Source organism: Gekko japonicus, unplaced genomic scaffold, assembly GCF_001447785.1.
Source record: "Gekko japonicus isolate JY-2015 unplaced genomic scaffold, Gekko_japonicus_V1.1 scaffold2006, whole genome shotgun sequence".
Classification (NCBI taxonomy): domain Eukaryota; kingdom Metazoa; phylum Chordata; class Lepidosauria; order Squamata; family Gekkonidae; genus Gekko; species Gekko japonicus.
This window is the reverse complement of record NW_015175423.1, coordinates 140,878-155,962: the sequence shown is the minus strand read 5'-3', so window position 1 is coordinate 155,962 and position 15,085 is coordinate 140,878. Positions and strand designations below refer to the sequence as shown.

At 45.8% G+C, this 15,085-nt stretch overlaps 1 protein-coding gene across 1 annotated transcript in view; it reads right to left on the bottom strand.

The window, feature by feature from the left end:
• The window catches only part of ABCA13 (ATP binding cassette subfamily A member 13), a gene marked incomplete at its 3' end in the record, with an annotated part of 314,376 nt that overhangs the window by 184,832 nt on the left and 114,459 nt on the right, over nt 1-15,085 (bottom strand). The window contains exons 24-25 of the mRNA XM_015425808.1: nt 7,320-7,497; nt 3,745-3,884 (exon numbers count right to left, since the gene is read on the bottom strand). Coding sequence (XP_015281294.1) covers nt 3,745-3,884; nt 7,320-7,497 — 318 coding nt within the window. The remainder of the gene's footprint in view (nt 1-3,744; nt 3,885-7,319; nt 7,498-15,085) is intronic.

Genomic DNA, 15,085 nt, shown 5'->3' with positions numbered 1-15,085 from the left:
CATTGCAGCTGCTCGGTATTTAAACATTCCGGGCTAATGTAGCCACACCTACTATACATATTTCAACCTATCAGGTTGATCGCATAACAGACCAATCATAAGCTTTCCCGCTTACATACAGTTCAAATGTGATTGGCCACAAAGTCTTCGGCGCGAATCCCTGCCGAAGTCTGAAGCTTAACATAGCTTCTCTATGGGGATGATTTCACATTCATCCTAGTATATTCAGGTCGCCCCTCATGGCCCACCCACCAAGGCAGCTGAGCCAGGAAGGGCCCAGGAGGGAGTGGGGAGGCATTTAAAAGCCTCCCCATTGCTTCTCCTGCTCGCCCACTGAAGCAGGCAAGCAGGAGAAACCTCCCAGAGCCCCACTCCCACCCCTCATGGCCTGCCCAATGAGGCGGCTGAGCCAGGAAGGGCCTGGGAGGAAGCGGGGAGGCATTTAAAAGCCTCCCAATTGCTTCTCCTGCCTACCCGCCAGTGGGTGAGCAGGAGAAGGCTCCCAGAGCCTCTGCCCCTTCATGGACTGCCTGCCAACGTCTCGAAAATACATCCCGCCACCCACCACCCAGATTTCACTTCCCCGTGGCCTACCACTGGCCTCTTGGGGACAAGCACCTGCTGGGTGGGCAGGTGGGATGTGAGGTGGGCTGGAGGGGACAACCGGTGACTGCTGCAGGACACCGCACTCACCCAGGCCCTCTTCCTAGAGCTCGTTTCATTCATTTCCGCAACGGGCCATTCTCATAGTATACATATATATATTATACCTACATGATTAAAAAATGCTACATGACTACACTGGGCTATCAAGAACATTTAAAGCTATTGTTGGGTGGGAAAATTGTCAGTTTTGAAGTTTTCATAGCTCACAGATCTTAGGGTGTATTTTAAAAAAATTCAGTGTGACCGATGCAATGGAATCGTTTTGTCCAAATATAATAAATATATATGCATCAATAATTCTCATAGGGCCGAACTTCTTTTTAAAGATTTATCTTTCTTGCCATCGTTCCTTTTAAGGTAGTGATCTGAGCATGCTAATTGACAAAATAATCTGGGGGGAAATGTCTGCAGCACATTATTCCAAGCATCACTCTTTCAGAGAATGTAATTTTGTACACAGGGGGTTCCATTTCTCTCTCTCTCTCTCTCTCTCTTTTTAAAAAAGCCATCTGTCTCAACTGTTACAGCTCTGAGAGTTGGTAGCTCTACAAATGAAGAGTTACATCCTTTTATCATTCCAAAGTTTTAAAACTCATTCAACTCCACTAAGATGACTGAGTAGAGAAACAATCTGTCAGCACAGCTAAGGTCTTTGTTCAAAGCTTTCATGCAGGAAGCAGGGCAGACTCCCTCCCTCGCCAGAAATTAATTGAAAAACATCAAGTACTTCCATTGTTCACCATTTAATTGGCACTTTGGTGTGTCAAAAAAACAAAATAGAAGTAAGAATGTCACAAAAGCTCACGAAATTTTGACCCCAAAAAGTTTTGTTTCCCTGGATATCAGCTCCAAAATTAAATAGCAAATGCACAGAGGATCGGAGAATCAGACGCACATAAGAGCTTCTCCACACACAAATACCATTCTCTACACCTTCTCTACATCAGCGGTTCCGAACCTTTTTGGTATAGTGACCCACAAGTCCAAATCTACTTGTTATGGTGACCCATTCAAGGTTGGCCCAAGGTTTTTTGGTGCCCTAGGCAGGGCTCTTTTTGTAGAAAAAGCCGAGCAGGAACTCATTAGCATAATAGGCCACACCCAACAACAGAGACTCATTAGCCTATTAGGCCACACCCCTGACAGCACAGCTCATTAGCACATTAGGCCGCACCCCCATGTTACCAGAAGTGTGATTATCCAGCCACACCCACCTTTTGCTTCTTATTCTGTTTACCTTGTTTGTTGTCAAAACCCAGGGCCTTTTTTTTTGGCAGGAACTCCTTTGCCTGTTAGGCCACACACCCCTAATGTAGCCAATCCTAATGAGTTTCTGCTGTTGGGGGTGGCCTGTTATGCTAATGAGTTCCTGCTGGGTGTGGCCTACTTGGGAGCCAGCCGGAACTCCGTTTCTGTGCGTTCCTGCCCAAAAATAGCCCTGGCCCTAGGTAAACTCTGACTTTGGCATCCATCTCTTCCAGCGTTCTGTTTTCCACAGTGTCTCACCAGGTGTTTTGGAGAAACCAACAAAACATCGCACAAAGGGTGCAGCTGCCGTCACTACGAAGCCCAAACAAGTGGCATTCTGGCATGAACATCCTTTGCATATGGTGGTTCCATCCCAGTCTTTGACAAAAATGGACGCTTTGGAGGGTGGACTCTATGGTCCTGTACCCTGCTGAAGCCCCTCCCCAAGCACACAGGCATTTTCCAATCCAGACTTGGCAATCTTAATTTAATGTTAGAACTATTAAGATTCAGGTGGGTAGAGCCATATTGGTCTGAAGCAGCAGAACAAAGTTTGAGTCCAGGGGCACCTTGAAGACGAACAAAGTTGAATTCTGGATATGAGCTTTCATGTGCAAGCACACTGTACCTTGAATAAAACTTTGTTGGTTCAGGGCTCTTTTTGTAGAAAAAGCCGAGCAGGAACTCATTAGCATAATAGGCCACACCCAACAACAGAGACTCATTAGCCTATTAGGCCACACCCCTGACAGCACAGCTCATTAGCACATTAGGCCGCACCCCCATGTTACCAGAAGTGTGGTTATCCAGCCACACCCACCTTTTGCTTGTTATTCTGTTTACCTTGTTTGTTGTCAAAACCCAGGGCCTTTTTTGTAGCAGGAACTCCTTTGCATGTTAGGCCACACACCCCTAATGTAGCCAATCCTAATGCGTTCCTGCTGTTGGGTGTGGCCTATTATGCTAATGAGTTCCTGCTGGGCGTGGCCAACTCGGGAGCCAGCCGTAACTCCGTTCCTGTGCGTTCCTGCCCAAAAATAGCCCTGGTTGGTCTTAAAGGTGCCACTGGACTGAAACTTTGTTCAGCTATCAAGTAAGGCAGTGCTTGAGCTTATAGCTAAAATCCTTTGTGAAAAAAAGGTATTGACAAAGGAAGATGCTTGCTTGGATGCCCACACAATTATCGTTTGAAAGCTAGCGGCAACTGGCTGACGGACACAACCCACTTGCTATAGTGGGAGCAGGAGAGGAACAGTTTGCCTGTTTGGAGGCAACTAGTGAGGAGACAGAAGCCTGGGTTCGCCAGCTGATTGGTTAAAAAGGGTTTCGAGGGGCAGGGGAGGTGGCCAAATTGCCCCAGGACTTCCAACAACTGAGGGAAGGGCACAACAAGGGACACAACATAGTTGTCACTTAAAAATAAATAAATAAATACAATATGCACACAGACCAATAAGACTAGTGGAGGAGATGCACTCAGACATCGGGAAGGCAACATGGTATAGCCCAATCATGTTGGATCCCAGAAGCTAAGCATGGTCAGTACTTGGATGGGAGACCACCAATGAAGACTCTGCAGAGGAAGGTACTGGCAAGCTACTTCTGCTTCTCACTTGCTTTAGAATCCCCTTGCTGGGGTCACCATAGGTCTTGGATGGGAGACCACCAGGAAGACTCTGCAGTGCAGAGGAAGGCAAAGGCAAACCATCTCTGCTTCTCATTTGCCTTGCAAGCCCTTGCTGGGGTCGCCAGTTGGCTGCAATTGGACGGCACTTATGTACATGGATGCATTTAGAAACATGAGAATCACTATTCTGCAGGTGTCCTTACCTTTTGCATCACCAAGTTAATATTCTTTGTATTGGGAGTATACAGTATCCTTCCATGTAACAGTGGCTTGAGGAATGTCCAGATCAAAGCCCCATTAGGAGACTGTAAAATTTCCTGATAGAGCTGCAAGCAAAACTGTGCTGCAGTAACAAACAAACAAACAAACAAAGACCCACATTTTAAAAACACGCACGTGAAAAGAAGTATTTAGCAACTGGGTGGCTTTTAAGTAAAAGTAAAGGTTTCCCTTGCTCAAAAGCCAGTCGAGTCCGACTCTAGGGTTGCGGTGCTCATCTCCGTTTCAAAGCCGAAGAGCCAGCGCTGTCCGAAGACGTTTCTGTGGTCATGTGGCCGGCATGACTAAACACCAAGGCGCACGGAACGCTGTTACCTTCCCACCGAAGCGGTACCTATTTATCTACTTGCAATTTCTTGATTTCGAACTGCTAGGTTGGCAGGAGCTGGAACTAGAGACAGGAGCTCACCCCGTCTTGCGGCACCCGGGTCTCGAACTGCTGAACTACTGACCTTCCACAGCCTGCAGTTCAGCGTCTTAACCACTTGAGCCACCGCAGCTCCCTGGGTGGCTTTTAGCATGGCCTATAAGGACTGGTGAACATTTTGGGAATCTAAAAAATTAACCAAAACCAAGAAAACTTGTCAGCGTAATACACTGTGGTTTGGACAGTTGTTCTCTGTAATATTCATCTAGCAAACGGGAATAAATCACAATACTGACTTGTTGGGGGATCAAGTGAGAAAGATCGTAAAGGACTCTGCTCATTAAAAGTGCTCTCTGTAAATGCATCATCATAATTGGGCTACATTTGGAAAAACAGATAAAGGAGTCTTGTCAATGCTTTCAGTCGTCAGGCGTTCTTATCTAATACATCTGCAAAGAATTTGTAGAGGAACAGAGGAGACCTCATGTTGGCCAATTCACAAATTATGGAGTACACAAGTTGGCCTGGCACCACCCACCCTGCATAGCAGTGTGAGATGTGAGTAGCAGGCTGTCCGCAGTTCGTCCACATTTATTTATTTATTAGATTTTTATCCCACCCTCTCCTTAACGGGCTCAGGGTAGGTTCCAACAATATAAATATAGTACAACAATATCAATACAATACAATTAAAACCATGTTAAAACATATAAAGCATAAAAAGTAAAGGTAAAGGTTCCCTTGCTCGAAAGCCAGTCGAGTCCGACTCTAGGGTTGCGGTGCTCATCTCCGTTTCAAAGCTGAAGAGCCAGCGCTGTCTGAAGACGTTTCTGTGGTCATGTGGCCGGCATGACTAAACACCAAGGCGCGCGGAACGCTGTTACCTTCCCACCGAAGCGGTACCTATTTATCTACTTGCAATTTCTTGCTTTCAAACTGCTAGGTTGGCAGGAGCTGGAACTAGAGACGGGAGCTCACTCTGTCATGCGGCACACTCGGGTCTCGAACTGCTGAACTACTGACCTTCCACAGCCTGCAGTTCAGCGTCTTAACCACTTGAGCCACCACAGCTCCTATATAAAGCATACAACTCCTATAAAAAGCCAATTGCCTCAGTGGCTGATAGTACTGGGAATAAATTACTCAGAAATCTGCACAGTTTAGGATCTCAGACCCACATATGGTGCTCCAACTTAGCCTGGGACCATGGTGTGTGTGGAGAAGACGATTCAGCCTTCCCCCAGCACTGTCGTCTCAAGCTGAAGGAGTTGGGCCTCTGTTTGGCCTCTTGGGGCAACCTTTGTGTTCTCTGGGACTCCCCGACAGGACAACTGACCCTCGGCCGCTTCAGGTCAGGAGAATGGTGTGAGGAAGAGGGCAAAAAATTCTTCTCCATGTGTGCCCGAGTTCCGATTCAAATCAAGCACCACACCTGTGAAAACTGAGAAGAACCTACCACTCACATCTGACTGTTACACCGTGTGGGGACCCTCAACCTGATCTGTGTACTCCATAATGTGTGAATCAGTCTCCATAGTCTACAGGAGACTATAACAGCAGTCTGAACCTGCTCTCTTACAAGGAATTTTCTGAATTATCTCTATTTTCCTCAAGGTTTCAAAATAGTGTGGGCGGGATATTGTGTCTGCTTTGCATGCAGAGGGTCTCAAGTTCACCTCCTGGCACTGGCAGTTAAAAGGATCCAATAGTAGGTGATGTAGAAGACTTTTGATTGAAACCCTGGAGAGATGTTACCAGTCAGAGGAGACAGTACTGACCTTAGTAGACCAAGGGTCCAACTCAGTATAAGGCGGCTTCATGTGTTTGGGACACAGGAAGAGAAGAAGAAGAGGAGGAAGAGATTGGATTTGTACCCTGTCCTTCACTACCCAATCTCCTTTCCCTTCCCCTCCCCACAACAGACACCCTGTGAGGTAGGTGGGGCTGAGAGAGCTCTTGACAGAAACTGCTCTTTTTCAAGGACAGCTGTGTCAGAACTATGGCTTGCCCAAGGTCACACTGGCAGCTGCATGTGGAGGAGTGGGGACTCAAATCCGGTTCTCCCAGATTAGAGTCCGCGCTCCTAACCACTACATCAAACCGCCTAATGACCTCTAATTGCTGGAAGCCACTAGCTACAGAATATCCAACCTGATGGGAGGGGGCCAAAAACATTTGGGCAGTTGGGATGTAGCCCACAAAATAGATGAACCATGCCATCCGAAGTAGTTTTACACCCTTCTAAGACCACCAATTTCAATGGAAGGCCATAACTCAGGTTAGGATGGCACTGTAATCTTCACAGGTAGCCAGCAAAAAGTAGTTGGGAGGAAATGCTTGCTTGTGTGTGTGTGGGGGGGGGGGGAAGGATTTATACTCTTTTAAAACAAATATTTACAAGTGTCCATGCCTGTTCCCTCCTTAATTTACTTACTTTGTTAAAAAGTTACAAAAGCACCTTAGCAGTGTAATCCTAAACAGAGCCACCCCCTTCTCAGTTTATTGATTTCAATGAATTTAGAAGTATGTTAGCTGTTTAGGATTGCACTGTAAGTCCCCAGTTCTCTCTCCCCCTATAGGGAAGCTGACCTTGTGACAGCAGCTGCCAAACTTGTTGTTTACGGAAGAGGAGGAAGGAGAAACCATATTGGATCTTCAATGCGTAAGGCTAAATCTGAAATTTCGCTCTAAACACAAAGTATAGAAACCAAGACATCCACATACAAATTATTCCTACAGCCCTTACTTGAGTCTTCAGGGATGCTGAATTTCGCCATATCCTCCTCCAGAACTTCAGTGATTCGAGGCATGTCAATGAACATGTTTGCACTGCTGAAGAACGAAGAGTCTTCTTTGCAGACTCCCTTAATGAGTGATTGCAGTGAGCCAACGGCAAGACTTCTAGGTTGTCTGTTTTGGAAGATCTAGAAGAGAGATGGTCATGAAATGGGAAAATCACTAAAGGAAAGGGGGTCAAAAAAAAGAAAAACTCACTATTCTCTCAAATGGTTATCCATCTTAAAGCTGTCATAGCTACAGAGACAGGTCAAATGACTCAACATCTGTAATAAATTGAATTGAATTGAATTGAAACCAATGCATCCACATACAAATTATTCCCACAGCCCTTACTTGAGTCTTCGGGGATGCTGAATTTCGCCATATCCTCCTCCAGGATTTCAGTGATTCGAGGCATGTCAATGAACATGTTTGCACTGCTGAAGAACGAAGAGTCTTCTTTGCAGACTCCCTTAATGAGCGATTGCAGTGAGCCAACGGCAAGACTTCTAGGTTGTCTGTTTTGGAAGATCTAGAAGAGAGATGGTCATGAAATGGGAAATCACTAAAGGAAAGGGGGTCAAAAAAAGAAAAACTCACTATTATCTCAAATGGTTATCCATCTTAAAGCTGTCATAGCTACAGAGACAGGTCAAATGACTCAACATCTGGAGAGGCAGATTTTAAAAATGTTGAAAATATCTACAAAACTTTGTTTAATTGCTAAAGATATAATCTCATTTTTTAAAAAGATTATCGCTGAATATTCGGAAATATTTGCTTCTTAATTCAAAGAGATAATCTATTCCTGAATACTGTAATAATGATGTTTTATTTGCTGCTTCTATATTTGAACAATGTATTTTTATTAATACTACTTGTATGCAACTACTTGTATGCAACTATTCATGATATCTGATAACTTTTGATGAATTTACACTTTTCCTTACCCTTTTTCCCTTTTGTATCCCACTTTTTTTTTTCAAAATAAAAAATTTAACCGGAAAAAAGAAAATATCTACAAAACCATTCTGTGCTCTTTTTTGGTTCTCATGAAAACTGGTATTAAATATGGCAGAGCTTGATGAAGTACATTACTAACTTTTCTGAAAAATTACATTTCGATGGTTAGGCAGCAAAGAGAGTGTCAACATTAGGTTGCCATCTTCTAGTTGGAACATCAAAGAAGCAAAAGCAGTTGTGACCAAATTACTAAGGTTGTTTCAATTACACTCAACAAATTTCAAATCTGAATAATTCATGCACAAGATTGGCTTTTATAAAGTCACATAATCACATTCTTGTCCTAATCCAAAGGTATGCCGGCACATACTGGAAAAGTCCCAAAAGAAAATAACGTATCGCAATTTCAGTGAACAATATTCTTCAGACAATTTGGGTATCATTTTCAAAAATTCATATCCCATCAACCATTCAGTAGAAAAATCAATGGTCCCGGTGATGGGACTTGGAACACCCGTTTCACTCCTAGTTTCCTCAGGGTCGGGACTCTAACACATCTATGATGTCCTGTTAGTTCCTCCTCTGTGTTGGCCAATTTTGTGCATGAATTATGCAGATTTGAAATTTATTGAGTGTAATTGAAACATTAGTAATTTGGTCATGACTGCTTTTGCTTCTTTGATGTTAAATTTTGTTTCGTGACTTTCTCTCTTGTTACATATATCTTCTAGGGCAGTGGTGGCAAACCTATGGCACGGGTGCCAGAGGTGGCACTCAGAGCCCTCTCTGTGGGCACGCGTGCCATTGCCCCAGCCAGGCCCAGACCATCATTAAAGAGTCGAATTCTCTGCCAAATAATTTTAAGTAAATGAAAGCATTTGCAATTGCTTTCCTTACTTTGTTTGCATCATCTTAAGTTAATGTATGAGTTGTTTTTTTCTAAACTAAAACCTCAGTATTCAGGTTAAATTGCCGTGTTGGCACTTTGCGATAAATAAGTGGGTTTTGGGTCGCAGTTTGGGCACGCGGTCTCTAAAAGGTTCGCCATCACTGTTCTAGGGGGAGCCTGAAGTTCTCCCAGAATCACAACCGATCTCCAGACTATGGACATTAGTTCTCCTGGAGAAAATGGCTGCTTGAGAGGGTGGAGTCTATGGCATTGTACCCTGTTGAGGTCCCTTCCCTCCCCAAACCCCGCCCTCCCCAGGCTCCACCCCCAAATCTCCAGGAATTTCCCAACCTGGAGCTAACAACCCTACCTCAAAGTGTGCTGTGTTATTGATTGTTCATATGAGCTGAACACGCTAACCTATAAACTGTAGCCAAAGAATCTACTTTCTATAACACAGGGGAAAAAAGAACCAAGCTAAGGTCCTAGTCCATCGGAAACTCCTCTGCATAAGACCCATTCATTTTGGGCTGGTAAACCAAAAAGTTTTTTTGTGCTTAGCAATACAACACCTTCCTTTGAAAAGATTAAATAATGTATCACTTTTACTTGATGCATACTAAACAGACTCCAGGAAAGCCTAAGTTCTGACATACCAAAGCAAGAGTCAGGTAATTTGAATTAAATTATCAAAAGATCACTTCCTGTAAGGAAAGGCCACCTTTATTCTCTCTCTCTCTCTCTCTTTTTACATTTTCATTCACAGTAACATACTGGAGACCAAAGAGCCTCACAAATTAGAAAATGTGCCCTGAACACACAACAACACTGATTGAAATATGCCCTTCCTGATTAAGGGAGGCCCAACTAGTTAAACTAATTAAAGCATACAGCTCTAATTTAGCTCAATGGTCTTGTTCAGCCAGGGTCACAGCCACAGAGGAAACTCGGTCCGGCTCCCTCAAAAGATATTTCAGGCCCCTTCCCTGAATTTGCAGCTTTACTTTAAACAAAATGAACAGTACTTCTGCACTACAAACTGATATCAGCTTAACTGTGACAGCTTCCCTCAAAGACTCCTGGGTAGGGCTGCCAAGTCTCGTTGAATCGCGGCGGGGGATCGTCATTCTTTACAGGAGCTCTGCCGCGGGGGACGGCAACAGGCGTTGCACCGCCGTCGCCAGGATGTCACGCTACGCGTCACTCTGGCAACGGGGCTGTTTGGAGTCCCGTTGCCAGAGCGACGCATAGCGTCACATCCTGGCGACGGCGGTGCAACGCCTGTTGCCATTCCCCGCGGCAGAGCTCCTGTAAAGAATGACGATCCCCCGCCGCGATTCAACGAGACTTGGCAGCCCTACTCCTGGGAATTATATTTTGCTGGGAGTGCTAGGATTCTCTGCTAGAGATGCTTAGTCTCTTTCATAGAACTACAGTTCCCAGAGCTCCCTGGAAAGACAGAAGGACTGTTAAACTAGTTAAGCCAGTAGTGTAGGTCAGGCTTAAGCAGGGGTCATTTCGTAGAAAAAGAGGTGCAGGAGCTCATTAGCATAACTCATTTGCATATGCCACACCCCCTGACATCACCGGAAGTTTGTCAGAAGGCAACACCCACCGCTCAGGCGCCACTGGACTGTTTTGGATTGCTAGCTATTGGGGGGGGGGAACGTGCAGATCTGTCCTCGCAGAGGAGGGAGAGCTTGTACCTGAATAAAACTTGGTCTTAAAGGTGCCACTAGACTGTTTTGGACCAGTGGGCCAGGCTCTGCAACTTACTTGGCTGTTTCTTGCTCTGACTGAGGGCTGCTGGGAGCAGGGGGTGGGGCTTGTTGCATGTGCCCGCCCCCTGGGCTCTTTACTGCCGGAGCTCCACTCCTGTGCTCCTGCAGGAAATGACCCCTGGCTTAAGTCTCTGATCCTTTTATTTACAGAAATATAAGGAAAAGTGTGCAAGTAGCATTGTTTCCTTGTTTGTTATGGTTACTACAACTACTACTGCTCCCATTGCTTCTGCTACTACTGCTGCTGCTGCTACTGCATGGAACAATAAAGCGGGTAACCTGTGTAAATCACAAAAGTCGCAAAACCAGGCTGCCACAAACCACAGTAGAGGTTTCTAAATGTACCTGCAAGAGTTCAGCCACATTTTTCAGACACTGGGGAGGGGTGGGGCTTGGGAAGGGGATGGATCTCACTGGGGTATTGATGCCCTAGTGTCTGGCCTCCAAAGCTGCCATTTCCTCCAGGGGAATTTATCTCTGCAGTCTGTAATTCTGGAAGCTGTTCAGGTAGGGTCGCCTGGAGATTTCCCAGAATCACAACTGATCGCCAGAAAGTGGCTCAATTGTAGGGGACTCTGCTGAGGTTCCCCCTCACCCCACATCCTGCCCTCCCCAGGCTGTACCCCCAAATCTCCAGGAATTTCCTACCCCAGAGTTGGCAACCCTACTCTGCCCCCACGACAGTACAGGCTCGTTACTCCATTGTTGTGTGACCATGTGTTCTGTGCTGTAAGGATCCAAAGACATAGCTCTAGATATCTGTTAAGTCGCTCACTTAACAAAGTAGTCGGAGAGTGATTCAGCAAAGATACAGCTTCATTCTTCCACTCGAACACAACTCCAACACGGATCAACATCTGATAGCCAGAACAGCTTTTACATTGCAGCTGTCCTGCTTTTAAACTCTCCCGGCTAATGTAGCCACGCCTACTGTACATTGACCAACCAATAAGGTTGTATGCATAAGGACCAATCACGGACGTTCCCGCTCAGGGAGCTTGCTGACAAGTGATTGGTTGGTTCTTCCTGGGCTATCAATGCGATTGGATGGATTTGGATCCTAGCCCAGGACGAAGCTTAACATGACATTTCAATTAGATGTTTTCATCACACATTATGCATTCAATGGCAGCTTATTGAATACATTACATCTCTTTGTTATTTTGTAGTCTCCCAGTGAACCCTTCCCTTAGAAATAAAGATTTTTACACAGCAAGAAATGTCTCCTCTCCAGTGAAGCAAAGATCCATTGCAAACTCTGAATATCTAAGTATTTTGCCTATTTTTCCCAACAGGTTGTATGGCATTCTATCAACTTCATCTCTTGTATTAGGGCAGGAAAAAGAAGATTATATTCAGCCATTTACTAAATTGGAAATTTATTCCTGGCTATCGCTAGATTAAATCCCAGCAGCAGGGACACAGAATGCAAAAAGAGCAAGCGCCCAGTACCACCTTAAGGACTAACAAAACTTGTGGCAGGGACACTAACATGAACGAAGGAGCAACCAAGACACCAGCCTATCAGCAGGATTCTTCTCACCCCCCCTTTTACATCGCTGCCAAGAGGCTGCAGCCAATGACAGCAGAGAAATGATGTCAGGTGAGTCAAAATTCCAAAACAGAACTGGGCTGAGGAGGAGAGGAGAACTTCCTAATCCAGCTATTTCTATGGCCCAATCCGCATCTAGCATTTGCTCCGCTGTTTTACCGAACGCAGGCTGGAACAGAAATTCCCCTCAACATCACATGCCACTTTCACTTTGATTGATTGTCGGGTTTCACGGCAGTCTCCAGACTGCATGCCGATTTCACTTCCTTTGATCTCTTGGTTTTATGGTAGCCGCCTGCATAGATTTATGGCCATTTTATGGCCATTCAGGGGTGACTCTGCAGTCAGTACGGCGTTGGCCCCGGGATAACTGAATGCGGTTTTGAGCCGCACCTTTTTCTGTTCCAGTGTGGGCTTGGTAAAACAGCAGAGCAAATGCTAGATGCAGATTGGGCCTATGAGTGGTTGTGCTGGCATAGAGACATCAGTCTGGTTCTGTTGCTGTTTTTTACACCCTGGCGACGGAAATAAGAAGAAAATGACAAAGAGATCAATGCAAAGCCATGAAGGATGCGTTGCTGGCAACTAAGATCAAGTGAATCCAGGGCTCTTTTTGTAGAAAAAGCCCAGCAGGAACTCATTAGCATAATAGGCCACACCCAACAACAGAAACTCATTAGCATATCCAGCCACACCCATGAGAGCACAGCTCATTAGCACATGAGGCCACACCCCCATGTTCGCAGAAGTGTGGTCATCCAGCCACACCCACCTTTTGCTTCTTGTTCTGTTTACCTTGTTTGTTGTCCAAACCCAGGGCCTTTTTTTGTAGCAGGAACACCTTTGCATGTTAGGCCACACACCCCTAATGTAGCCAATCCTAATGAGTTCCTGCTGTTGGGTGTGGCCTATTATGCTAATGAGTTCCTGCTGGGCGTGGCCAACTCAGGAGCCAGCCAGAACTCCGTTCCTGTGCCTTCCTGCCCAAAGATAGCCCTGAGTGAATCCATCCCATAATATTCCCCATTACTGTGTAGGTGTGTGACAGTTGGACAATGAAGAAAGTGGACGGGAAGAAAGTTGATTCGTTGGAAACGTGGTGCCGGAGGAGAGGTTTACATAAGCCAAGGACCACCAAAAAGACAAAAGTGGGTTCTAGATCAAATCAACGGTGGTCCTCAGCTTGCAAAACCTGAGCAAGGTTGTTAATGAGAGGATGTTTTGAAGGACATTAATTCAGAGGGTCATGATAAGTCGGAGGCAACCAGATGGCGCTTGACACATACTACATATATACAGGGGTCATTTCGTAGAAAAAGAGGTGCAGGAGCTCATTAGCATAACTCATCAGCATAACTTATTTGCATATGCCACACCCCCTGACTTCACTGGAAGTGTGTCAGAAGGCTCAGGCTCCATTGGACTGTTTTGGATTGCTAGCTATGGGGGGGGAACACGTGCAGATCTGTCCTCGCAGAGGAGGGAGAGCTTGTACCTGAATAAAACTTGGTCTTAAAGGTGCCACTGGACTGTTTTGGACCGGGGGGCTGGGGGGGGGGGGGTTTTGAAACTTTTTTGGCGCTTCTTGCTCTGACTGAGGGCTGCTGGGAGCAGGGGTGGGGCTTGTTGCATGTGCCCGCCCCCTGGGCTCTTTACTGCCGGAGCTCCGCTCCTGTGCACTCCTGCAGGAAATGACCCCTGCATATATATAAAGAAACATGAAGATCAGTGATGAAGACAGAAAGACCACTGAGAAACTTACATGGGAAATGCATTAACAAATATTAAATTGCTTAACCAATAAATTATTTTCCCCTTCAGGGTTTTTAAAGAGGACTCTCAATTACACAGATGGGCATACATTTCCTGGGAGGGGTGAGAGGGAAGCCAAAATATCATAATACAAAGAGAAGAGCAGAGGTACTGGCTATTCATGCTGAGCAATATTACACGTACTTCCTCTAAAGCATCCCAAACTGGCGGTTGCCAGAGCTCAGAAACTGAGTTTAAGAGCAGATCCACGATTGAGAAGAAAAAATATGAAGGCAGAATTTGCTATAGAGCACTTCTCAATCTGAATTACTTGTGAATGAATTGGTCAGTTCCTGAAATCAAAGAATATGGAACTTGGGTAGGGGCCTCTGGGCGGAGGCACCTGTGGGTTAAAGCCCCAGGAAGGTCCATGAATGGAGCAAAAGGGCAGAGCCTAGAAGTTTTGAACTGCCCTCCTAGCATAGCCCAGTGCCAGGTAAAGGTAAAGGTTTCCCTTGCTCGAAAGCCAGTCGAGTCCAACTCTAGGGTTGCGGTGCTCGTCTCCGTTTCAAAGCCGAAGAGCCAGCGCTGTCCGAAGACGTTTCCGTGGTCATGTGGCCGGCATGACTAAACACCAAGGCGCACGGAACGGTGTTCCCTTCCCACCGAAGTGGTGCCTATTTATCTACTTGCAATTTCTTGCTTTCGAACTGCTAGGTTGGCAGGAGCTGGAACGAGAGACGGGAGCTCACTCCATCTTGCAGCACCCGGGTCTTTAACTGCTGAACTACTGACCTTCCACAGCGTCAACCCAGTGCCAACCTTCTTATTAATAGATGGTGGGTCCTCAAGGATGGGAAACTGCCTTGTCCTTTGCTTTTTCGATTCAGGTGGGTAGCAGTGTTCCCTCTAAGCTGAGTTAGTGTGAGCCAGCTCACAGTATTTTAGCCTCTGGCTCACACATTTTTGTCTCAGCTCAAGAAGGAGGGCTCCAGAACAAACTAATTGATGCAGTAGCCAAATCGCTCACTCACAACTTTAATGCCAGTAGCTCACAAAACAGAATTTTTGCTCACAGGACTCCACAGCTTAGAGGGGGCATTGGTGGGTAGCTGTGTTGGCCTGAAGCAGCAGAAGAAAGTTCTGCACACAAAAGTTTATATCCGGGGGGGGGGGGGGGGTG